This window comes from Nicotiana attenuata, chromosome 8 (assembly GCF_001879085.1).
Source record: "Nicotiana attenuata strain UT chromosome 8, NIATTr2, whole genome shotgun sequence".
Taxonomy (NCBI): Eukaryota; Viridiplantae; Streptophyta; class Magnoliopsida; order Solanales; family Solanaceae; genus Nicotiana; species Nicotiana attenuata.
This window is the reverse complement of record NC_031996.1, coordinates 6,736,169-6,761,033: the sequence shown is the minus strand read 5'-3', so window position 1 is coordinate 6,761,033 and position 24,865 is coordinate 6,736,169. Positions and strand designations below refer to the sequence as shown.

The 24,865-nt window shown below is 37.8% G+C and overlaps 3 protein-coding genes across 4 annotated transcripts; 1 reads left to right on the top strand and 2 right to left on the bottom strand.

Moving 5' to 3' along the window:
• LOC109230815 (phosphoinositide phospholipase C 6) lies at positions 5,181-10,553 on the bottom strand. 2 transcript variants are annotated; one of them, XM_019396255.1, is made up of 9 exons: positions 9,878-10,553; positions 8,647-8,843; positions 8,222-8,357; positions 7,885-8,124; positions 7,574-7,797; positions 7,367-7,484; positions 6,518-6,670; positions 6,329-6,415; positions 5,181-5,734 (listed from the first exon to the last, which is right to left on the bottom strand). In XM_019396255.1, the coding sequence occupies exons 1-9, from the start codon at positions 10,199-10,201 to the stop codon at positions 5,441-5,443; spliced, it is 1,773 nt and encodes a 590-aa protein (XP_019251800.1). In that variant the 5' UTR covers positions 10,202-10,553; the 3' UTR covers positions 5,181-5,440. The 2 variants fall into 2 exon arrangements, with proteins under 2 accessions (XP_019251800.1, XP_019251801.1); XM_019396256.1 differs by lacking the exon at positions 9,878-10,553 and adding an exon at positions 8,939-9,106.
• Positions 14,107-16,412, bottom strand: LOC109231458. Its single transcript, XM_019397120.1, has 5 exons — positions 16,213-16,412; positions 15,567-16,081; positions 15,361-15,435; positions 14,514-15,265; positions 14,107-14,409 (listed from the first exon to the last, which is right to left on the bottom strand). The coding sequence occupies exons 1-5, from the start codon at positions 16,410-16,412 to the stop codon at positions 14,107-14,109; spliced, it is 1,845 nt and encodes a 614-aa protein (XP_019252665.1).
• LOC109230814 (ethylene-responsive transcription factor 3-like) lies at positions 17,159-18,533 on the top strand. Its single transcript, XM_019396254.1, has one exon. The coding sequence runs from the start codon at positions 17,399-17,401 to the stop codon at positions 18,056-18,058; it is 660 nt and encodes a 219-aa protein (XP_019251799.1). The 5' UTR covers positions 17,159-17,398; the 3' UTR covers positions 18,059-18,533.

The window sequence follows — 24,865 nt, the reverse complement described above, 5'->3', positions numbered from 1 at the left end:
GAAACAACTAGGTAATCAACTTGCATCAATTAGGTCTTATCATGAAACTGAATTTGAAAATGCTAAGTTTGCTGAATTTTGTGATGAGCATGGCATAGATCATAATTTTTCTGCCCCTAAGACTCCACAACAAAATGGAGTAGTTGAAAGAAAGAATAGGACACCTGAAGATATGGCTAGGACTATGCTTCTTTCTAGTAAACTGCCCCATAGCTTCTGGGCAGAGGCTGTAAATACTGGATGTTACATCATTAATAGGTGCATGACTAGACCTCTTGTAGAGAAGACTCCCTATGAGTTACTTAAAGGTAGAAAACCAAATATATCCCATCTTAGGGCATTTGGATGCAAGTGCTTTGTGCACAATAATGGAAAGGACTCCCTAGGTAAGTTTGATCCCAGAAGTGATGAGGGAGTATTCTTGGGATATTCTTCACATAGCAAAGCTTATAAAGTGTACAACAAAAGAACTATGTGTGTAGAAGAAAGTGTACATGTAGTTTTTGATGAAACTAACATTCTTTCTGAGAGACAGGAATATGAAGATGAAGCTATTGGGCTGGTAAAAGAATTAAGTGAAGTCACAGCCCAAGCTGAAGCTGCACCAGAAGAAGGAACAGGTGATGGAACAGGTTCTTCCATCCAGGGCAACCTGACAGGGGGATTTGAACAAAGAAGAACTGAATCTAATTCCCAAATGGAACCTGTCCATGAGCATGTTCCTTAGCAACAGAACATGGGAGAAACATCAAACAGAAAACAGTTGGTTGTGAAACCTTATAAGTATCAAAGTTCTCATCCAATTGAGAACATATTTACTGATCCAACCTCTGGAATTAAAACTAGATCTCAATTAAAGAATCTGTGTGCTTTTGATGCTTTCTTATCTCTTATTGAACCTAAAAATGTTGCTGAGGCTTTGCAGGATGCAGACTGGGTAAATGCAATGCAAGATGAACTCAATCAGTTTGAAAGGAGTCAAGTTTGGCATCTGGTTCCAAGACCCAAGGACAGATCAGTAATTGGCACTAAATGGGTCTTCAAAAACAAACTTGATAAAGATGGAACTATTACAAGGAACAAGGCAAGGTTGGTGGTTCAAGGTTATAGCCAGGAGGAAGGCATAGACTATGATGAGACATTTGCTCCAGTTGCAAGATTGGAAGCAATAAGACTCCTCATAGTCTTTGCAGCACACATGGAATTTACTCTTCATTAGATGGATGTCAAGAGTGCTTTCTTAAATGGCTACTTAAAGGAAGAAGTATTTGTCAAACAACCTCCGGGGTTTGAAAGCAAGGAGTGTCCAGATCATGTATATAAACTGGACAAGGCTCCTAGAGCATGGTATGAACGACTATCCAAATTTCTGCTTGAACATGGCTACAAGAGAGGTAAGATTGAGGGAAAAAGGTAAGGATCTACTAGTGGTACAAATATATGTTGATGACATAACTTTTGGGGCAACAACTGAAAAACTTAGTAAGGAATTTGCTAAATTAATGGGGATTGAGTTTGAAATGAGTATGATGGGTGAGCTTAACTTTTTCTTAGGCTTACAGATTAAACAAACTCAATTGGAACCACGATCCATCAGCAGAAATATGCTAAAGAGTTGATTAAGAAGTTTAAAATGGAAGAATCAAAGGAAATAGACACTCCTATTGCAACAACCACGAAATTGGACATACATGAACCTGGTTCATCTGTTGATCAGAAGTTGTATAGAGGTATGATTGGTTCACTTTTGTATCTTACTGCTGGCAGACCTGACATTATTTTCAGTGTCAGGCTTTGTGCTCGATTTCAAGCAAATCCAAAGGAATCCCACTTGACTGCTATCAAGAGAATATTGAGACACTCGAAGGCACTACTGACCTTTGTCTTTGGTATCCAAAAGGTAGTAACTTTAACCTAGTGGAATATGCTGATGCTGACTATGCAGGTTTCCTTGTGGATAGGAAGAGCACCTCTGGTATGGCACATTTCCTTGGTTCATGTCTTGTATCATGGGCTACTAAAAAAGCAAAATTCAGTGGCCTTATCCACTGCTGAAGCTGAGTATGTTGCTGCAACTTCCTGTTGTGCTCAATTGCTGTGGATCAAACAACAGTTGATGGATTTGGTATTGAAGTTGGTTGCATTCCTATTTTTTGTGATAACACTAGTGCTATTAGTATGACTAAGAACCCGGTTCATCATAAGAGAACTAAGCACATAGATGTTAGACACCATCTTTTGAGGGATAACTATGAGAAATGACTGATTACTATAGAATTCTGTGCTACTAATAAACAGATTGCTGACATCTTCACAAAAGCACTGAGTAGGGAGCACTTTGAAAGGAACATGTTAGAATTAGGGATGATTAAGATCACCTAATGGGACCAGTTCAGAATGCACAATGAAAAAAATGAAAAAAATGGAAAAAAATTTTTGGTTAGAAAATCTGGAACTTGTATAAATATCTAGATTAATCTTTGCTCAGTCTCAAACTGTAAATAGTATACTCCTGTGACATGTGTTGATATGAATCACTGATCTCTAACAAAATTTTCTCTATTTTGGTAAATTAAGGCATGATCAAGAGGATTCTTAGTGAAGAACCTGGTTCATTAGCACTGGTTTATCTGAATAACGAGGTATGTTTTCTACACTCTGCACAATTAGAAATAATAATATTTAATTCATGACCAGAATCCTACCTATGATAAAAAACCTTAGAAAAAACTATCCTTTTGAGTTTGAACCAGTTACATCTCTATTAGAATCCCCACCGTATATAATGCCTAGAATCTAGGGAAGGTTAATCACTTGTTCAACCGGCGATTTCAGAGTGATTGGACTTCTAATTGACTACAAAAAGCTGTCGTTAGACATTTATTACTCTTCTCTCTTTAAAAACCATCATCATCATCACTGCCACTCTCATAATTCTCTAAAAAACGTCAAATTTCTTCTGCTCTCTACTCTACTCTCTTCCAAAAACTCAAATTCAAAACTTTCTCTTACCAAATTTAATCAAAGATGATCAACCCCCAAGATACCCCAAGCACCTACCCCTCTGATTCCTCCACCGCTCCTCAACCCAGCACAACCCCCCAATCTAGAAGAAGGCGAGTGAAGATGCTTGCTTGCAAAACTATGGCTACATGTTCTCTTTCAAAGACTCCTTCAAATCTGCGAGTGAGGGGGAAGGAACTAGGTCTTCTGATTCTGAGAAGGCTCAAAATCCCCTTTCTGAGGTACGTTCTGTTCTAGTTGAAAATTTGGATAATAGTTTTATTCTGGTTGGGTCTGTTATGAATGTGGAAACGCCCAAGTCAAGAAAGAGATGAGGCAAAAATAAAAGTGAAAAAGAAAAGGAGAGTGAGGGTGTGAGTAGTGATGTGAGGGGAAGAGGGACAGAAGTGGCTGATTCTTCTCCCACTTCTGAAATGGTTAGAGCAACTATTTGTGGGGCTGAGGATGAAATTATGGTAGAAAGTAGCAAGAAAACAGGGGGAAGTGACTTAGGGGAGGCTGCTGAAGGGCTGGTGAATCTAAGTTCACATGTAGATGAACCCGATTCATCTATTGAGGAGACCCTAGCAGACCTTCTGAAGAAAGTGGGTGAAAGCTATAACCCCAAGAAAAGGAGAACCCCAACACCAAAAGCTCCCAGCACTGCAAAAACTACCAAGAAAAGAAAGGCTGCTTCTCCAACAACTGTTGAGATTCTACCAAAAGGAAGGACCACAAGGAGTATGTTGAAGCAGAGTGAGAATGAGTTACAAAAAGCTATGGCTGAAAGCAAGAAGAAGAAAATGGACAAGGGAAAGCCAAGGTTGCAGAGCCTGCTGAGGCTGTTGATGTGGATGAGATGGAACAGGTCCGTCAGGAAGAACATACAACTGTGGAGGTACAGACCCCTAAGCCCAAGAACCCCAAGACTTCTTCCAAGAAGTCTTCATCTGTATCTAAGACTGCTGAACCTTCATTGGCTAAAAGGACAAGGTCTGCTATCAAAGCCAAGCAAGTTAGAATTACTGAGGAGGAGGATTGGAGTGTTGAAGAAGTGAGTGAATCTGATGCTAAACAAGACAAGCTAGCCAAATTTGGCAAACGAACCATTTTGAAAGGTAGACTTTTGAAAGATTTGGAGGAACCAGGGATGGTCGACTAGTTGATGCTCTTGCTGCTCAGGGTTGGAAAGACATGGTCCTTCAGTTGGATGGCAGGCTGGCAAGGAATGAGATTATAGAGTTCATGGACATGCAGAGGTAACGGATGGCAGAGTTACCAGCCAAGTGAGAGGGGTTCATGTGTCCTTTGATGCACAAAGGCTGGGTGAAATCCTTGACATTCCCTCTGAAGGGTATGATGACTACACAAGACAAAAATGGCCAAGTCTGGACTCCCTTCCACTGCCCTTGCCATCACTAGGAAGTTCTGTGATGTCCCAGATGTGAATGAAGCCAAGGTCGTGTATAAGAGTGAAATGAAGCCATGCCACAAAGTCCTATTTGAATTTGTCAACAAGTGTCTGCTGCCTAGGCAGGAAAGAAGACATATTGCTAACTACATAGATTTGGTGCTGATGGAGTGTCTTGAAAGTGGAAGGCAAATCAACTGGCCTGCATTTATGATCAAGCTGCTTGATAGGGTTATCAACGGCTCCAAGGCTCATGCCACTCCTTATGGGTTTATTCTCACTACTGTCCTTGCACGATGTAAGGCGCCACTGAAGAAGTGGGAGATGGCCACATGCAAAGACATTTTGGAATAAACACTCTGATTGCTTGTGAGACACACCCGTGTCGGATCCAAGATACTAATACTACTGTTGGAGGATCCGACACACACTCAACAATATTTTTGAAGAGTCTGAACAACAGAGATATTAAGGCAAGAATGAATGTCAAATTAGTCATCTAAAATCTTCATCCTCTGCAAAAAAAAGAAAACGAAAGAAATAATAAATAAATGAAGAAATTTATCTCTGAATGTATACCCAATGGGTTATTGGATCCATATTGATGCAATGTGGCAAGATGAAGAAGACCGACGCCAACTAAAATAAAGGGGAGTAATAAAAAATGCCCTCAAGTATTCTCATAGGCCTTTTTTTGTTCTTCGTTTGCGAGTTTGGTTTCTTTCTAAGTTGAACATGATAGTGAAAAAACACAATCCTCTTGAGATGAAGAAAAAGAAAGAGGTAATCTGTATTTTCTGCCTCACTTTGATGCCTGAATATATATCAATGTTTACAAGGGTACAAAACAAATGTTACAAACTCACAAGCCCATAACTTCATCCCTCAAGCTTAATTTATTTCCCTTCCTAATACAACATCACTCCACTGTACAAAAGCTGGACATGCACATTACATGAAGGACGTTTAGATACAATCAAACGCATGAAAATTCTACCAAGAAAAAAGAATAAAACTTTTCACAGTTTACACAAATTGAAATCGCATAAGAAGTTTGACAGATTTCATTTTCTGACCCTTCTTATCATAGAGAGCGACTGATCTGATCCCTGGTCTTAACTCCCAGACAGGCAAACATGTCTGTCCGCCAAAATCATCCTTCTCCGACATGTCATATTCTCGTACTTCAATTTGAAGCAAAGCCAGCTCTGGCACTGTCAAAGGGAAATTAAACTCTTCATCCCAAATTGGACACCAATCATCCTCAATTATCCGAGTCTTTTTCTTACGAGCATCTGCAGGCACTCCAACTATATATAGCTGCCATCATAAAATTCTAATAAATTCCTGCAGCTATCTTGGAGTACAAAAAAGAACAAGAGGACCATGCAAATATAAAAGTCTAAAATTATACACCAAAGAAGGATCATAACAATAACACCTTGTGAGGTCAGGATCAATCTTAAACGGGGCATTTTCTTGAATGAGCATGTTATAACATGTTACTTGAGTACAACAGGTCTACTTGAATGACAACCATGGTGGCTATTATGTTAACCAAACAATGAATGGCAATAGGTGTAAGGAAAAATTACTCCTTACACAATGACGCGCTTTGGACACCACATCTTAAGATGAGGTTTATTCTTATTTACTTGCTTATGATGCAGATATCTTTTTTCTAGTAAATATTAGAAAAATACTATATACCAGGTATTGGATCTTGATATGTCAACATACTGTGTTCTAATAAAACATTAACAAGCCAATGAACTATTCCTGAAGGCTACAACTCCATACATTTCCATATCAGTTCTACTAAGTCAAGAGAAAGATTGAATTAGATTTAAACAATATCTGGCCTCTCAATTCATGGTCTGGTAAGGGTGTGTGGGAACCATCATCCTCACTAACCTTGGTGTAAAAGTCCGGAGGCGAATAGGCATCAAAGTGTGTATGGCTGAAATCTAAGCGCCATCCATCTCCCATATATACTCTGACCTGCAGAAAATAAACAAAAAAAAAGCGTTACACTTCTTCAGCAGAACATCATACTATCTTGAAGTTTGATATTCTCTCCACATTAAAACAAATTTTGTTTACCTGTAAAGTTTTCTTCACTGGCAATTTTACTTTGGGATCAAATACCTCATTGCGTGGGCCTTTTTCCATGAGAAAGCGAGGCTTTCTCACATAGCCACAACTTCCATTAGACCTAAACATCCCATGCATCATCCAAAGTGATTTCCCATATCCCTATTTTGTGCAGTTAATATAACAATTAGACAGCTGATATAGAACCAACAACAACAACAACAACAACCTAGTGGAATTCCACAACTGGGGTCTGGGGAGGGTAGTGTGTACGCAGACCTTACCCCTACTCCGGAGGACTAGAGAGGTTGTTTCCAATAGACCTCGGCTCACGAAGATGGAAAGAGACATAGAGTAGTAACATCAAAGGAAGCCAGAAAGATAGCACCGGCAATGTAATGACTAGAAAATAGAAAGAAAAGCAATAACAATAAGCAGTAACAATGACACAGTACTACAGACACAATGGAAGTAATAAGAACACAATAAGAACCGCTAGCATCCTAAGACAAAACACTATTAGACTAGCCTCCTACAACCTAACCGGCAACCCTAATGAAGTAATATGGACACAACTGAAGCTACTAGCAGCCTAAGACAAAACACTATCAGACTAGCCTCAAATGCTCGACCTCCACAGCTGATATAGAACCAAGTTGAGTATAAGGATTAAATCAGGAGATATCATTGAAGCAGTTATCTATTACTCCGTATATCATAATCACTGGCATGTTACGTTCTTTAAAAGTGAAGTTTCTCTGGGTCGCATAGAAATGGAGAAGCAATCAAAAAAGTCAATGTAAGGCATAGAACATATATAACATGTTGATGCACCAGCATTCAGAAGTTCAAACAAACCTGCATGTTAAATGCTACCATCTGCGCTCCATGCATCCAGCCAGTCATAGGCTTGAAATTTGTGGAGGTTACTCTTGTTCCCTTAGGGTACACCCTTGCAATATTCTTTTGGGTGAACCTAGCAAATGAAATGGAAAACTGAATCAAGAATAACCAGAGCATTCTCATCAATTGTTCAATTTTTTATGGCACAAAATTGAGGAGTACCTGACCAAATCCGTTCCATAATTTTCTGCAGCTCTTTCGAGTTCTTGTTCACTCAAACTAAGTCGACTGACTTTATTACTTCCCTCCCTTAGTGCACGCTTCAAACCATGTTTTGCCTTCCCAGCGTGAACTGCTATCAGACTCTTGTACTGAGGTGCTCCTGGTTGGGATGATTGCTGATCGCAGGAGGTATCACCGTCTTCATCATCTTGATCACTATCACTCTAACGTCCAGATAAAATGGCACCATAAAAGCAGAATTAGCATCCTTATAATAAGAAAATTCAAGAGACTGTTTAAAGTCGTCTTACCCTTTCATCAGTGTCCTGATCCTCGGTGCCAAAATCTGATTTCTCCTTCTTCATAGCATCCTCTCGAAATGAATCTTTTCCCACTGGAGATGTGTCTCTCTGATTCTTTGACTCAAGGTACTCTTTAGGCGGTTTTGTAGAGAGAATGATTCGATTCTTAAGCCGTTCGGGTGAAGGAAATTCCTCTAAGCACTCTGACTGAGGATAATATAGCATTTCTCCAAAGGTTTGGGTAACCATCTAGAGAAACAGAAGAAACCCTAGGAGTTAAAACTAGATTAAAAAGAAAAGTGCAATATTTCGAGCTGTTATCCACAAAAGGGAAATGAATTCTAACCTCTGCAACTTTAGCTTGAAGATCTGGTGTCAGGTGGTCTTCCAACGTGATTATGACAGGATAAGGCGATTTAACAAAAGCATGGTCTCTAATTGCCTTTAAGCATTTAAGAAGTGGCACTGGTGTGGTCAGGGTCCTGCAAAATGAATATAATTGGTAAAATTCAACAAAGTTAAAGGAAACCTGTATCAATTGAAGTAAAATTTCAGAACAAGAGGCAACACATATATGTTAAGTTACTTTGAACATTACACGCGATATTGCAGATTTATTCTTCTTCAACTTATTATTACAGCTATTAATGCAAGGGTATATATGTTGAATGTTTGTAAGTACCTTTGGAAGTTTTACTAAATTACCGTCTCTTAATTAATGAAAAAAGGATGAATACAATTACACTATGAATCAAGGAGCATAAATTGTACCTTCCATGAAGAACATGAATATTATCTTTCGCTGAATTTGGCCATAAGTCAAGTTCAATACCGCGGACACCTCTTTCCAAAGCTCTAACTATCGGAATTTCACTACAGTCGCTACTAAGTTGGTTTCCTGTTAGGTAGGAGTTATGACCTGTATAGATGAAATAATGTTGCAATGGAGCACTCATATCATGGTGTACCTGGATATGACAAATTGTTAGAACAAAACTAATGGTAATTTCAAACATACATATATATAGTCCACAAAGAAAATCAAAACTTGAACTACTCTCACCAGGCACAATACTTCATGAGTAAAGAGGAGGCTATCATTAATTTCCGATGAAAAACACAGTACAATCCTTAACACCTAAAAGTTTAACCTTAAAAAGCTCAAGTCTTGAAGGAGAAAACCAAAAAATAAAATAAAAACTCAGCTCCATTCTTAACAACCTTCCATTGCATTGATTAATCTAGACCATCTCTAGAAGTTTAGTCTTCTCTCTCTCCCAACAACAACAACTCCTCAATCCCAGCAATTGGGATGTCAAAATTAACCATTCATTTAGATAATTAGAGCAGCAAATGAATCTTTTTCATTTAAATAAAGAAAATGGAGTATGGATTTTTAAATGCTACAGTTGAGATAATGTTTCGAATGGGAACTGTTTCAATAGGCAAAGAAAGTTGAAAGTGAATATCCTAAGTGAAGCACCTAATAGAGGATCACTGTACTATGTATTAAATCCACACCCGAGCCCCGCCCCGCCCCGCCCCGTGTTAACGTTTTTTTTTTTTTTTTAATTTAAAAATTCGAACCGCCCCCCCCCCCCCGCAACCGCAAATTCTCAAACCCGCACCGCCCCGCCAACGTTCAAACCCGCCCCGCACCCGTACCGCCCCATTGCCATCCCTATCAGACTCTCTCCCATCCCAGCAATTGGGGTCGACTGTTCATGTTGCTTCATTTTAGCTCGTCGATCTTAGTCCAATAGTATAATATAAAACAAAATTCTCCAGCTTCTCTAAATTTTTCTACTAGTGCGTAAATCTCTAACAAGACTATAACAAAAAATGAAAAACTGTCCAAGTTTAGTGGAACAGTATATGCTAAAAACTGTTTTATTGTAACTCTAGCTATATATTGAATGAACTTAATATGGTGGTCCACAAAATTCTTTTTCCCCCAAAATGTAACTGCAAAAGTAAATGGGTATGGTGACGTAACAAAAACCTGAGATTTGATGGGTCCATTGAGATCATCCTGAAAAAGGAAATAAAAGAAATCTTCAAGCTCAAAAGAATGGTTAAGCCGCCTAATCAAATGGTGCCGGCGATTAACAACTTGCTGTATAATTTGCTCCGCATCTTTAACGGTGGCATCTTCCTCTCCTTGAACCTCCACTAGAAAACGGAGAAGCTGATCGGCGTTCATGTGGGTCCCTCTTCCGGTGTACCGTGAAAACGCTTCCCTCACCTCCGGCGGCGGCTCCGTCTCCCTTATCTTAAATTTCCGGTTAAAACACCCGAACATTCTGTAATAATTATAACTCCCCATTTCCCAAATCAATCAAAAAAAAAATTCTATAAGAATGTTTCTAAGATTACAAATCGTAACAATGTAATAATGAGTGAATGATTCTTGATCTTGTGTTTTTCTAAGGAGAGAAGAAGTTTTATAAAATATATATTTAAAAAAGACTGAAATTTTTTGGTTGATAAAGACTTTGAGGGGGTTGTTAGATGGAGAGAAGATCTATAATTATGTGTGTATATATGAAAGTGATAGGATTATTGTTGAACAAATTGAATAACGTTTCAATTAAATAATTACGACGCGTCTATTATTTTTCTGATTCTCTTATTTCGATCTCTTTATTTTGTCAGCTTCCTGCTTACCGTTAGAGTCGAATCTTTCCCGCCAATGTTGTTTTCTTTACTTTTTACTTAAATTACTTTTCAGATGCTTATATAAAACGAAAAGGCAAAATATCAAACTTAGGACCAAATCACTCTTACGCATCTGTTGAACACGGGTTTTATTTTACACACCAAATCTTTCAAAAGTGTGTCAATTACACACTACTTTTGACTAGCCTCTGGGGCGTGTGAAACACGACCAATGGGGCGCGTGAATAGTTACTTTCTGCCTTCACTGACTAATTACAACGGCTATTTACTAAAATTTGGGCCCATTTTCTTTAACCCATTTTCTGCCCCAATTCTTCATCTCCCTCTTATTTCATCTTTTTCTTCTTTCAAGGAACCAAACAACATAAAGAAAGAAAAAGACAACACATGCTCAAAACACAAAGGTTTCAGTAGACAATGACAATAGATTCCCCATAAAGATGTCTTAAACCCTAAAATTACTCCTGATGAAATACCCAAATAAACCCTAACTATTTCGACCCACCCATCCAAATCAAAAGGGTTGAACAACCTTAAAATGTGAATACTAACCTGAAAAACTGAAGAAGAAACAGCAACAACCAGATGTCTTCTCGTCAGATTATCTTCATAGTTTTAGGGATGAAGAACAGGACTTGGAAAATGGGTTTATGTTTGTTAATTTGGTCGTGTAGGTGTTTTTAACTTACCGGGTTGGATCTTTCATGGGTCGGAATTAAGAAAAGGGTCGGATAATCTATTTTAATTATAAAGAATCGTTGTTTTTTTTTTTAATTTATAAGAGCGCGTGTATACAACGCATTAAATATTAAAGGGGCTGGTCAAAAGTAGTGTGTAATTGACACACTTTTGAAAGGTTTGGTGTGTAAAATAAAACCCGTGTTCAACAGGTGTGTAAGAGGAATTTGGTCCTAAGTTTGATGGGTAGATTATGTATTTTGCCTATAATAATTGTTACTAGTACTTTTTACAGTTTCACCTTAGCACCATTCAAATGTAGGGCTCAAATATTATTTCACTAAATATAATTTTTCTTTTACTTCTCATCTTCATTTATTCACCGGCTTATTGTATTTCCCTATTTTTTTTAATTAAGAGAAAAAAGAAAATATTGAAACGGTTGGATTAAAAAGTTTGATAAATGGATATTGGACCAAACTCAACCCAAAAGCTAGCTCATGAGGTAAGGATTGCTCAAGACCGCACAAGGAGACAAATAGCTCTCACACCCACTGATGTGGGATGCAACACCCACTCACGCCTAGGCTTGCAAACTGGAGTGTGAGCAACATAAATAGAGGCCTAATATCCATAACAATAAATTGAGGTAGGCCTTGCATGATACCATGAAATTGTAGCTGAATTACTATGATTAAGAACCCTAGAAAAGAGGAAGAAGAAGAAGATATAATGCGACTTTAATATCATGATAAATGGACATTGGGCTTAACTCAAGCCCAAAAGCTAGCTCGTGAGGTGAGAATTGTCCAAGACCATATAAGGAGACAAATGGCCTCCCACACCCACCAATATGGGACTCAATAACCCCCTCACGCAAGGGCGAAGCTATGTTAGCCCCAGGGTGGTCAACTGACCACCCTTCGTCGAAAATTTATATTACGCATAAGGTAAAATATTACTTGTTATTGATTAAAAATAGACTTTGAACACCCTTGCATAGCCCACTAGCAAAGGGTGTTAAAAATTTGAACACCCTTATTGAATTTTCTGGCTTCGCCACTTCCCTCACGCCCAGGCCTGCAAACTGTAGCATGAGCAATATAAATGAGGGCTCAACATCGATAACAATAAATTGAGGTGGGCCTGAATCTGATAACATGAAGTTGTAGCCGAATTACTGTGAGTAAGAACTTTAGAAATGAGGAAGAAGAAGAAGATATAATATGGCTTTGATATCATGATAAATGAACATTGGACCTAACTCAACACTAAAAGCTAGCTCTGAGGTGAGGATTGCTCAACGAGACAAATGGCCTCCCACATCCACCGATGTGGGACTCAACAAAAATTACTATCAAAGTACTTTTTTGTTTCTACTCGGTGTTTGATATTTACTTTGACACTGGACTAATTTGAATTCATGCCGTGTAAAGCTCATTAAAGTGGAAAGTACTCTTTATTAGATGTTTTTCAAATTTATAGGACTTGAACCTTAGATCTCTAATTGATTTCTTACTTCGTGTCCAATATTTACTTTGGCATCTAAATTCGTATAGTATAAAATTCGTTAAAGATCAAAGTATTCTCTATTGGATTTTGTTAGCTTCCATGGTTACGGAGGTTCTCAGATCTAGAGTTAGCTTAGAGAGAATGCTAGGAAGAAGAACAGAGTAACTGTTTCATTGAAAAGAAGAAAAATGAACTGTGTAATCTGTACATTAGGTCCTACTGTGTACTTATACACTTTACATACACTAACCGCCTAACTAACTACATTAATTAGATTAACTAACTCCAGCTAGCTAATCATAGTTTACTAACTCCACTTCTCTCAACACTCCCCCTCAAGCTGAAGGCTTGAAGAGGTTCTTCACTCCGAGCTTGTTCAGAAGGTAGTCATGTTGAGACTTGCCCAAGCCCTTTGTTAGTTAAGTCTGCTAAGGCAATGATAGTACTCACAGTAACCATCTTGGCTACAGGAGAAAAGGTTTCTGAGTAGTCAAGGCCTTCTTTCTGGCTGTAGCCCTTGGCCACCAGTCTTGCCTTGTATCTCTCAACTTCCCTTGAAGCCTTGAACTTTATCTTAAAAATCCATTTGCATCCAATGGGAATTTTTCCAGCAGGCAGATCCACAATACTCCATGTGTGATTGGTTTCTAGAGCAGCTATTTCAAGCTTCATAACTGCAATCCATTTGGGATCTGAGGCTGCTTCTTTAAAGGACTTTGGTTCAGTAATAGAGGAGTAGGAGGATAGGGCATATAGGTGAGCAGGTTTGAGTGCATTGTAGGAAACACATGAGGAGATAGGATACAGGCAGGTGTGAGAGGAGACATGAGTCACATAATCTTGCAACCACAAAGGAGGTCAACTAGGTCTGGATGATCTTCTCACACTCACAGAGGTATTGGTTTCTTCTATCAAAGGAGAGGGATGAAGAGAAGGAGCTAAGGAGAGAGGTTCCTCTGAGAGGTGTATGTCTGTTGGATATGTGTCTGTTTGTGGACTCATAGGTGTATCATAAGATTCGGGTGCAGGATGTATTTCAGTGACTGTATGAAGGAGATCTAGAACAGGAAACATAGGTGTGCCAGAAGTTTGTGAGCATTTGAATGGAAAGATATTTTCCTTAAACACTGCATTTCTGCTTACAAGGAAGGTTCTTGAGTGAAGATCATAGACTTTATATCCCTTCTGAGTTGAGGAATAGCCTAGAAATGCACCAGGTACTGCTCTGGAAGCAAATTTGTCCAGCTCCTTGGGTGAAGTTACATAGCACAAACAGCCAAATACTCTAAGATGAGTGAGGTTGGGAGCATGCAAATAAAGCATCTCAAAGGGTGACTTGCCACCAATGACTCTTGAAGGAAGTCAGTTGAGCAAGTAAACAGCTGTAGATATACAATCTCCCCAGAATCTCAAAGGCACAACAGCTTGAAACCTCAAAGCTCTGGCCACTTCTAGAATAGTCCTGTGCCTCCTCTCAGCAACTCCATTTTGCTGAGGTGTATAGGTGCATGTACTTTGATGAATGAGGCCCAGGGATGACAGTAAACTGTGAACTTCTTGGTTAAAGAATCCACTACCATTGTCAGTTCTGAGAGTCTTAACTGCAGTGGAAAATACATTCTTCACCTTTGTTAGAAACTCTTTGAGGACAACCACTGTATCAGACTTAGAAACAAGTAAGAAAGTCCAAGTAAATCTGGAAAATCATCTACAATAGTAACAAAAAGTCTTTTACTATCATATGTAGGTACTCTATATGGCCCCCATACATCACAATGAATTAGTTCAAAGATAGCATTTGAAGTAGTAGTACTTAGCTTGTAAGGTAACTTTGTCTGCTTGGCTAAAGGACAGACAGTGCAGTGTGTGTGATGATCCTTCAAATCTTTTAGAGTTGTGTACTTCTTGATTACATCTATAGGTGCATGACCTAATCTTTTATGCCACAGTATACTAGATTCAGACTGTTCACTAGCCATACAAGCAGACTTATTCTCAGATCTAGTAGACTTATATACAGATTTCACCTCAGGTTCTTGCTGCACACTTTTATTCCTTTGTTGAGCTGGATCATGATTGAATATACCACCTAGTAATGACTTGCCTTGTAGCAGGTACAATCCCTTGTCCTCCTTACCAATCCCCTTTACCTGACCACTGTAGAGATCCTGGAAGATACAGAAGTCAGGAAAAAATGCCACAAGACACTGCAACTCTTTGGTCAGTTTAGACACTGACAGTAGATTGTACTTAAATTCTGGAATGTACAATACATTGTTGATCTCCTGATTGTTAAGCACTCTTGTTTTTCCTATATGTGTATTAAAGGCAACAACTCCTGTTGGCAGGTGAACCTTACTTCCCTTTTGAGAGGAAATTGACTGATAGGAACTTAACATTTCTAGTGTGGATGTCATGTGATTTGAGGCTCCAGAGTCTATTATCCAATTGGGATTAGCACAATTGGATAACAGAGCTAACAGTTTACCTGCAGTTGCAGCTCTGGCAGAAGGGCCTTCATCTGTTCCTCTTGTTAAGTAGTTGCACTATCTGTTGATATTGCTCCTGTGTAAACTAGGGAGCTGCTTAATGCTGAGACTGGACTCCAGTTAGTACAGCATTCATCAGCATTTGGTGAGACTGAAAACCAGGTGTAGTAGGAGTCCCACCCTGTAAACCTCCAAACTGCATCTGCATATGAGCATTTTGCATAGTAGGACTATAGTTGGTATTGACATGATTAGCATATGCTCCTGGATTACCTCCCTTCTTCTTTGTCTTAAAGTTGGACTTGAAATCTTGAGGATACCCTTAGTAGTTACAATAATCACAAATCAGTGTCTTCTTCTGAGCTCTAAACTGTCCAGTGCCAGAGTTTGGATTTTTGTTGCCATACATAGCAGTACTGTCATTAGCTTCTGTTACTTGCACCATTTGCGTAAAGTTTTCCAGGTTTCTCTGACTTTCCACACCCATAAGGAGAGAATATGCCTTGTTAATGCTGGGCACTGGTGTCATCATCATGATTTGGCTTCTAGGTTGAGAATAAGAGTCATTCAGTCTAAGGAACTGGAGTAACCTATGATATTCAAAGTGCTCAGCATATTTCTTTGACTCTGAACAAGGACAACTAGGACAGGGCATGAGTGCATCAAACTCATCCCATAGATCTCTTAGTTTCGAGAAATAATCAGCTACACTCATTGTTCCCCGTGTTAGTGTATAGATCTCTCTATGCAAGTACAAAACCCTAGATCCATTCACTTTGTCAAATCTTTCCTTCAGATCTTCCCATACCTTGTGGCATTGGAAGCATACACTACAGTGCTCAACAATCCTGGACGCACAACATTCATAATCCACAAGAGTACTACAGCATTTACCTTTTCCCATTACTCATGAAATTCAGGTTCGAACTTAGATTTTGGATGTCTACCATCCACAAATCCTAGTTTACTTTTACCTAACAAGCCTATTCTCATAGATCGACTCCACAAAGCATAGTTATCCGATCCAGTTAGCTGAAGAGAGATAAATGAGCTACCTGGAGTATCTGTCAGTTGAAGGAATAGAGGATGATTGTGATCTATCGTAGGGAAAATAGCTGGTGCAACTGGTACATTCGCACGTCTAGAAGCACTCTCGCTTGTTTCATCTTCTATCGCCATTGATGAAGTTTTTCAGAGGTCAAATTGAACAGAACCCTAGCTCAGAGGTGTTGTTACCTTAAGACACTTCAGCTGAATTACAGTAACACACATACACACAGATGAGCGAGGAACTAAGCTTCGATTATAGATCTTAGGTCGATACCATGTTAGCTTCTATGGTTATGGAGGTTCTCAGATCTAGAGTTAGCTTAGAGAGAATGCTAGGAAGAAGAACAGAGTAACTGTTTCATTGAAAAGAAGAAAAATGAACTGTGTAATCTGTACATTAGCTCCTACTGTGTACTTATACACTTTACATACACTAACCGCCTAACTAACTACATTAATTAGATTAACTAACTCCAGCTAGCTAACCATAGTTTACTAACTCCACTTCTCTCAACAAATTTCTTCCCCATGTTTAAACCTCGAATCTAAAACATCTAAACCAGAAGGAATCATATCAATCTCACCGTAATCCTTAATAGTTAAAATTTACTACTACACTAACTACTCACTAGTGGAATTAGTAAAAAAGGAACATGTTATGGGCAATATTGTCATTCCATATAAACAATAAACAAAACAAAGAGAGAAATGAGCGTGAGAAAAAGGAAAACAATAAAGAAAATTGAGAAATCCAACTAAGATTTACCCAAATCAACCCCCCCCCCCCCCCCCTCCGCTCCTTTTTCCCCGCGTTTTTTTCCCACTTTCCACACCAATTCCTCCCTCCGAAATCAAATTATATAAAACCCCCCTTATATTAAACTTCTAAGAGAAAAATTTAAAATAAACAAATGAAAACAAACAGCCCCTATTTCTCTCTCCTTTCTCTCACCCAAACACACCACAAACAGTAGAGAGAGAAAAAAGCTGAGTTCTAGAGAGAGAAAGTGAGCGCTTTCGGAAGGGAAGCTAATCTTCTGCTGCTATTTGTTCTTTGATTGGCTCTAATCGGTCTCAAAGGGGTAAGTTTTTTGCTGTTTTTTTGACTTGTGACGATGCGGAGAGGTAGAGCAACCGCGGCGGCGAAGCAAGCGGCAGAGGCTGCACCGGCGGCTGGATCTGGAGGATTAAAAGAGATTAGGTTTCGTGGTGTCAGAAAACGGCCATGGGGAAGATTTGCGGCGGAGATTAGAGACCCGTGGAAGAAAACTAGGGTTTGGCTCGGCACTTTCGATTCAGCTGAAGAAGCCGCTAAAGCTTATGACGCTGCAGCTCGTACTCTTCGGGGACCTAAAGCAAAAACTAATTTCCCTTTACCGCCGTATTCTCACTTCAATCAAACCGTAAACCCTAACGACCCGTTTATTGACCCGAGATTGTACTCACAGGAAAATCACCCGATTGTTATTCAAAGACCTACATCGAGCAGCATGAGTAGTACCGTAGAATCCTTCAGTGGGCCCAGGCCGCCGCCACGTCAGCAAACGGCGGTGTTGCCTTCGAGAAAACATCCTCGGTCGCCGCCGGTCGTGCCGGACGACTGCCGGAGTGATTGTGACTCGTCGTCTTCTGTTGTTGAAGACGGCGATTGTGACAATGAAAATGATAATATCGTTTCCTCAGTTTTCCGGAAGCCGTTGCCTTTCGATCTCAACTTTCCTCCGCCGATGGATGCTGATTCTGATGATCTTCACTGCACAGCATTATGTCTTTGATGGAATATGGTTTCGAAATTTGGATCTGTTAATTATTTGAAAAAGCCCCATTTGGTTTCTCTTGTTTATTTAACTATTGATCTTGAGAAAAAAGGGGTGGAAAGAAAAAAAGATCATAGCTTTAAGGCTATTGATATGAGTCTGTTGGAAGAGATTTGAACTCTTCAATTTACTTGTCCTATTTAATGTCATGTTATTTCATGATGGATGGATCAGTGTGTGCCTGATAATTGATCTGATTATGTGTTTTCAACTATATATATGTTCTGGGATAATTGAGTCCTTTATTGTCAGTTGAAGTCACATTTATATACATTGACATGTAAAATTAGAGGGAACTTTCAGTTCCGTGTTGTCCTATTATGATGGAAGTTCTGGTGTTGTTGATGTATGAGATGATGTATACTATCTCATCATTTTATGTAAGAATCAAGATTTCTTCTAATCAAATATTAGTTGACATGTGTTACTATCATTTATGCTTGTTTAGTATTTTGATTCTGGTGTTTAATCAAAGCTATAGTTTTTATTTTCAGTATGAGTGCGTTTTTACATTATACATGGTTGAGTACTTGAATGTTGGTTGAAGGTTTAATTATTCTTTTGCTAGCAATGTGATAGAAGTTGAGGACATCAGATGTATCATGAAATTCCATAATCTGTTGGAATATAGTATTTCACATGGCTTATTGGTGCTCATTCTTGAGGGATAAGCCCAAGTGCATCAGAGAGGGTTTTGCTTGAGCTGTTAAAATAGAACTCTTAGCTTTGTGAAGTTTCATGATCTTTTGCCAAAAAAACAAGGAAGTTTGTTATTTGGTGATTGTCTGATAGCAAGCTAGAAATATCTGCCGTCTGCTAAATAGATATTTCTTATATAAACCATGTCTTCTATGCAGTAAAGTAAACAACATTCAATCATTTGATGATCACAATCATTCAATGTTTTGGAACATCAAGCGTTTTGACATGGCTTGGTGCTGTTCATGCTCCAAGTAATAAAGCGTAGGTGGGTCACAGAAGGTTTTCCGTTAGATGCTAAAAGGAAACTACTAGCCCTGTGGTATTTGTGGAATTGTGGTTGTTTTTGATAGTGAGCAAGCAAGTTTGTGAAGTAGTGATTGTTTGATAATAAGAAGTATCTTCGGTCTTCTGCTAAATAGATGTACTTCTTATCTATGTCAACCAAGTGTTGTGTGGAGTAAAGAAACATCATTCAATCATTTGATAGTCATTCTTTTACAAATGATCACCATGTATTATGTTTCAACCTAAGGTTCTCTGTGAATATTCCCTATCAGCTACAATTTGATGCTGGAGTTTATGATCTTACTGTTTGGATTGTTTCTCTTTTCAGATATAGATGTTTGAACTTGAACTGCTACTTTCACTTAAACTTGCCTTAATTTGGTGAAATTTTCTGCAGCGCTAATTTAAGTGTGTTTGTATCTTGTTTACCCTAGAATCCGGATAACAATTGAATTTATATGGGGTTTTAAGGATCCGTGAACTAAAAGATACAAAAGGTTTAGGTTGAGGAAAAATAAAGATAAAGACTCAACAATTGCTGTTAAAGTAAATAATCGCAGAATATAATATTGCTTAGAACAATTGTGCTTGATAGCCTCCAAGAATTTTTAGAGAGCTCCCCTTTTATACATTCTGATTAAGGGTAAAAATAAGGTAGGTAAATTAATTACATCGTGGATCCCTGTAATTACGCCTTAATGGCCTGAAGTGGTTGAGAAAATCACGTTTGGGCGAGATATCCGGCGACGCTTGGTTATCCGTTACGAGTCCGGCTTCCGACCTTGTGTGTTTCTCCATCCGGTGGTGACTCATATCGAGCTCTGCAACGGTCTCGAAATGACTCGACCTCGGTTGTAGACGTGGCCGTCGTTCTACCTTGCATCCAGGTCGGGTTCGATGGCCCCTACTTGCCCCGGACCGGACCCAACCCGGTCGGGCTCAAGCAAAAAAGGGTATCACCCAATACATATCTATTTCTGGGTGTTTTAGGCATTCCCATGTTCTTTCGCAGCATGTGTTTATGTGATTGTTAACTTATTAGGTCTTGTTCCATTCTTCAAACAGGTCATTATGTTACATAGGTACCTTTTTAAACTCGCCTTAATTTGGTTACACTTTCTGCAGTGCTAATTAAAGTGTGTTCATACCTAACCAGGAAGCATGTGTCTATTTGTGAGTGTTGTCTGCATTCCCATGCCAAAGCTTTTCTCTCATGATTAATTCTCTGGACCTCTAAATTTGTTATCTATTCTCTGATATCCTGTATTTGCAGAGTTTTTAGGATTAGTGTAATTCAGTACATAATTTTATAAGATGGAGACTTTATTTTCTTGCTTTTGTAGTCTAATGTTTCCTTAATCTGTCATTTGTGTGCCTACATCACTTCTCAAGTGTTCTCCGCTGTTGTTCTTGTCTGAACTGTGAATGTTAGTAAAGTTTCTATGCTGAAGGAGCAGCAAATACATGAAAAAAATTTGATAGCTTCTGCCAGGGGCGGATTTAGGGGGGCCGAAGGGGGTTCATCCTCCTTCGCCGGAAAATTACAATGTATATATAAGGCAAAATTCGTTTTCTGCCTCTATATATTATATATTTTAACCTTTTTCTCGAATCTCCTTAGTAGAAAATTCTGCCTCCGCCAGTGGTTTCTGCCCAGATCAACCCTTCTTACTTCTGATATTTAACCCTGTTATATTGCATCAAAGCTGGTTATCATATGTTTGGTAGGAATTTATGAGAAAAGTTGTGAAAGAAGTTTGCTTTGTTGATTGATCTATAGTGATGATATTGATATCAATGTTGTAGGTTTGATGGTTAGATGAATTGAAGAAATAGAAGACGCAAGTCTGAGTATTACTTAATGGTATGGCTAGATGAGGTGGTTAAAAATTATGGAGATTAGGATTCAAATTGTAGCAAAGTCAAATAGTGAGGGGCAAGTGCATCGATAGCCATTCTCGGGTATGCTATTTAAAGATTAGCCATCACTTATTTTGTCCTGAAATTTTAAATTAAAAATCTTAACTTCAGGATAATTCATAGCATTTTTGTTCCAAAAATTGAACTGGAAAACTGAAATTCAGGACGCACCGACTAATTCCTAAATAGTAGCCCTTTAGAGTAGTTGATTTATTGGGGCAAGTGCATAGATAGTCATTTTTAGGGATGCTATTTAGAAATTAGCCAATATTTATTTTGTCCTGAAATTTAAAACTAATTCAGGATAATTCAAAATATTTTTGTCCTGAAAAATTGAAATGAAAAATTAAAATTCAAAACATGTTGACTAATTCTTAAATAGTAGACCTTTAGAGTGGCTACCTGGTGTCATTTCTACTGATTTATTCCCAGCCTAAGCACAAGATAGCTAAGTAGTACATGGCTGACTACGTGCATTTGTTTCAGGAGTACAAAATCCAAGTTAGCTGCCTTTTTGAAGAGGAAATGATTTAACATTAACCCTTTTCAATTTGAATATAACAAAATAATTTTGCAAAGATCTCTAGTGTTTTATTTCAGATATCTTACGTTAAAAAATAAAATCTTTTGAGAAATATTATATAAATTTTTAAAAAGTTTGTAATGGACCACATATCAAATGCAAGAGCCCACAACTTTAAGTTGTAACCCAATTTGTCCAAATACTTCTTAGTTGCTTGGGCGGGGTTAAGACGGGCTAAACAAATAATATGCCCAATCTGTCAACTCATATCAAGTTTTAGTTATTCTTCTTCTTAAAATTGGTTTTGTTACCACATAAAGTTAATATTTTTTTCTGTATCATATTTATATATATAACATAGAGAAAATGGCATGGTATGACAACACATAAAGAGAATTGGCAATTTTTTGGCCTTATATTAGGTTTGGCAATAGTAGCCCAAAAAAATTTGGCACCCAATAACCAAAGTTATTTTCCTTAAAAATAGCAATAAGAACCGCTCTCTGTCTCTTCTCTCCATTACTTCGTCGTGCATCATGTAAGGCAACCGTTTTCCCACTACTGTATTCCGTATCTTCTTCCATAAATGGTGCCTTATTCTCTTTAGTTTTCTTTATTAAAGAATCTATCTTCTCTTCTCTCTTCTAATTGGTTGCAACCATCCTTCTAAAAATTATGTTTTATTTCCTTTTAAAAGTATCTAAATTTTTTTCCAGAATCTCTTTGTATCCCTTTTCTGATTTTTTATTTTTTTCTTCACTGTAGCAATGTATATAAGTTTAGAGCAATTTCTAAGACATAAAAATAATAAATATAATTGTGGGAGTAAATAAATTTTTGATATACAAAGATGAAAATAATTTTTTGATATACACAAAGAAGGAAAATAAATTTATGATATATATATTTGGTATACACATTATTTGATATGTTATACAATGTGATATACAAATAATATAATTTTTTTTATTATGATATACATTAGTATAGAGATAACAGTTTGAATAACTATATTTATAAATTCATACTTTGGATATACAAAGAAGGAAAATAAAATTTAATATTCATTTTGATATACACAAAGAGCGACAATAAAATTGTGAATACATTTCGCAAATAATCACCAATACGTATTTTGGCTGTTATATATCAGTGTGTATATCACACAAGATTTTTATTGATATATATAGACATATATATCACATTGCATGAGTGTATATCACACAATATTTTCATTGATATACATAGACATGTATACAAATATGCATGATATACATGAAATAAACAGATATACAAACTGATATATATTGATATATCAGTTGATATACACTGAGATCTGTATTCACCCAAATTCAATAGTTCAAAAAACTTGGAATGTGTATAGTCACCCAAATTCATTCCTCTTTCGATTCAAAACAGAATATTTCTTTTTCTAGACAATCTTTTTGTGCAAATTTGTAGAAAGTTGGCCTGATTTCGTCCATTAATGCTAAGTGAGAGTGAAAAAAAATTTGTGACAACTTCGAAAACGGGCGACGAGAATTCAGTTTCATGGTTGATTCATTCTTTTGGGCATTTATTTATGCCAATTGCTCTAAAAAATTCTGGTGTCAAGAGAGAGAACGAAGAGATATGGAGGAGAGAGAGAGAGAGAGAGAGAGAGAGAGAGAGAGAGAGAGAGTAATTTACGGGGAGAAGGTCTAACCTAATTTATTATACAAAATTATTTTTTTAAATTAAAACACAAATGCAGGCCATAAGATGCCAATAACAATAAGTTGCGCTTTTTTATGCCATTTATTAGTTTAGGTTGTCATACAATGCCCAAACCCCTAACTATAACATATCATGATGTCAAACAAAACAAAAAAGTTCTTTTAAACAAATCTTTTGACAAGTTTTCTCGTGGTTCAGTTGGGCTACATATTTAGCCCAAACCAATCCAACTTATAGATGGGCTAAATTGAACGGGTCAAAATAAATTGAGTTAAGAAATGCATGGATCATTAACCTTCCAAACTTGGATAGATTGGATGAATCATATTTTCATGAACTAATTTTGTCACTTCAACATTCAACCACTATCTGCATATTTTGCCATGTAAGTAGGATTCCTTGTCGTAAAAATAGCATGAGCTAGCCAGTTTTTAGACTGGTAATTAAAAAATAGCCAGCGTTAATAGCTACTATTTTAGCTAAAATACGGAAAGTTTCAGCATAATATGCTGGATTATGAAGTTCCTGCGTATGAACTTCCAGCATATTGGAACTCCAACACATTATGAAATTCTAGCACATTATGCTAGAATCTCATATGTAAAAAAATTCGAACTCCAGCATATTATGCTGGAATTTTTTATATTTTTTTCTTCATATTTTATCTTTATATAAAAAAGTGATTAAATTTTGATTACTTTTGAAACTATGACTATTTTTCTCAACTATAAATTAAGCTATTTCTGATTTTTTGTCACGACCCAACTTCCATCCCGGTCGTGATGGCGCCTCTCGTGAAGACAAGGCCAGCCAACTAACCTAAATCCTTTCACTTTAACAATTATTAAACATAAATGAATAGATAAATACAGCTTAACGACAATAATAACTAGTATTTACAACCCAACACAACCCGACCGGGGTGTCACAAGTCACGAGCATCTAAGAGGTAGGAACATGACTACAGGGTCATATATATATAAAATAAAATCTGGAATCCAAAAGATGAAGTCCGGTGCCGCTAACGCTGGCGGTCACCTTGCTCAGCTACATTAGTATTACCTTCAGTCCGCTAATAACCCGCTACCGGGTAAACAATACCTGCAACTGCACGCGAGGTGCAGGGAGTAAAGTGAGTACTTCCAACTCAGTGAGTAATAAGAGTAAATAATAACTGAGAGTCAAGAAATCACGTAAGAGCACTCCATCATGCTATATAGGACGGTACAACCCTTTGAGAAAACAGTAAAACCGTGAAAAATCCTTTAGAAAATATCTGACTCAGTTTAAAAAAACCTCTTTTGAAAATATCTGACTCAGTTTAAAAAAACCTCTTTTGAAAATATCCTTTTCCAACAGTCAAGCAAATGAATGCGTAATCAGATAGTGCAAGTCCGCACATAAGTCAGCCCCTCGGGCAAAGCACTCTACTAACAATTAACACCAGGGCGTCTGGTAAACAGTGCAAGATGTAGCATGAATGCCAATGAAATGAGAGTGCTGAATGTCATGACACGTATAACAAACAGGAACCAATGCATGAATGCAATGCAATGCATATGACCGCTGCGGCGCGCAGCCCGATCCATTTGGGTACCCGCGCTCACGTGTGGGGGTTC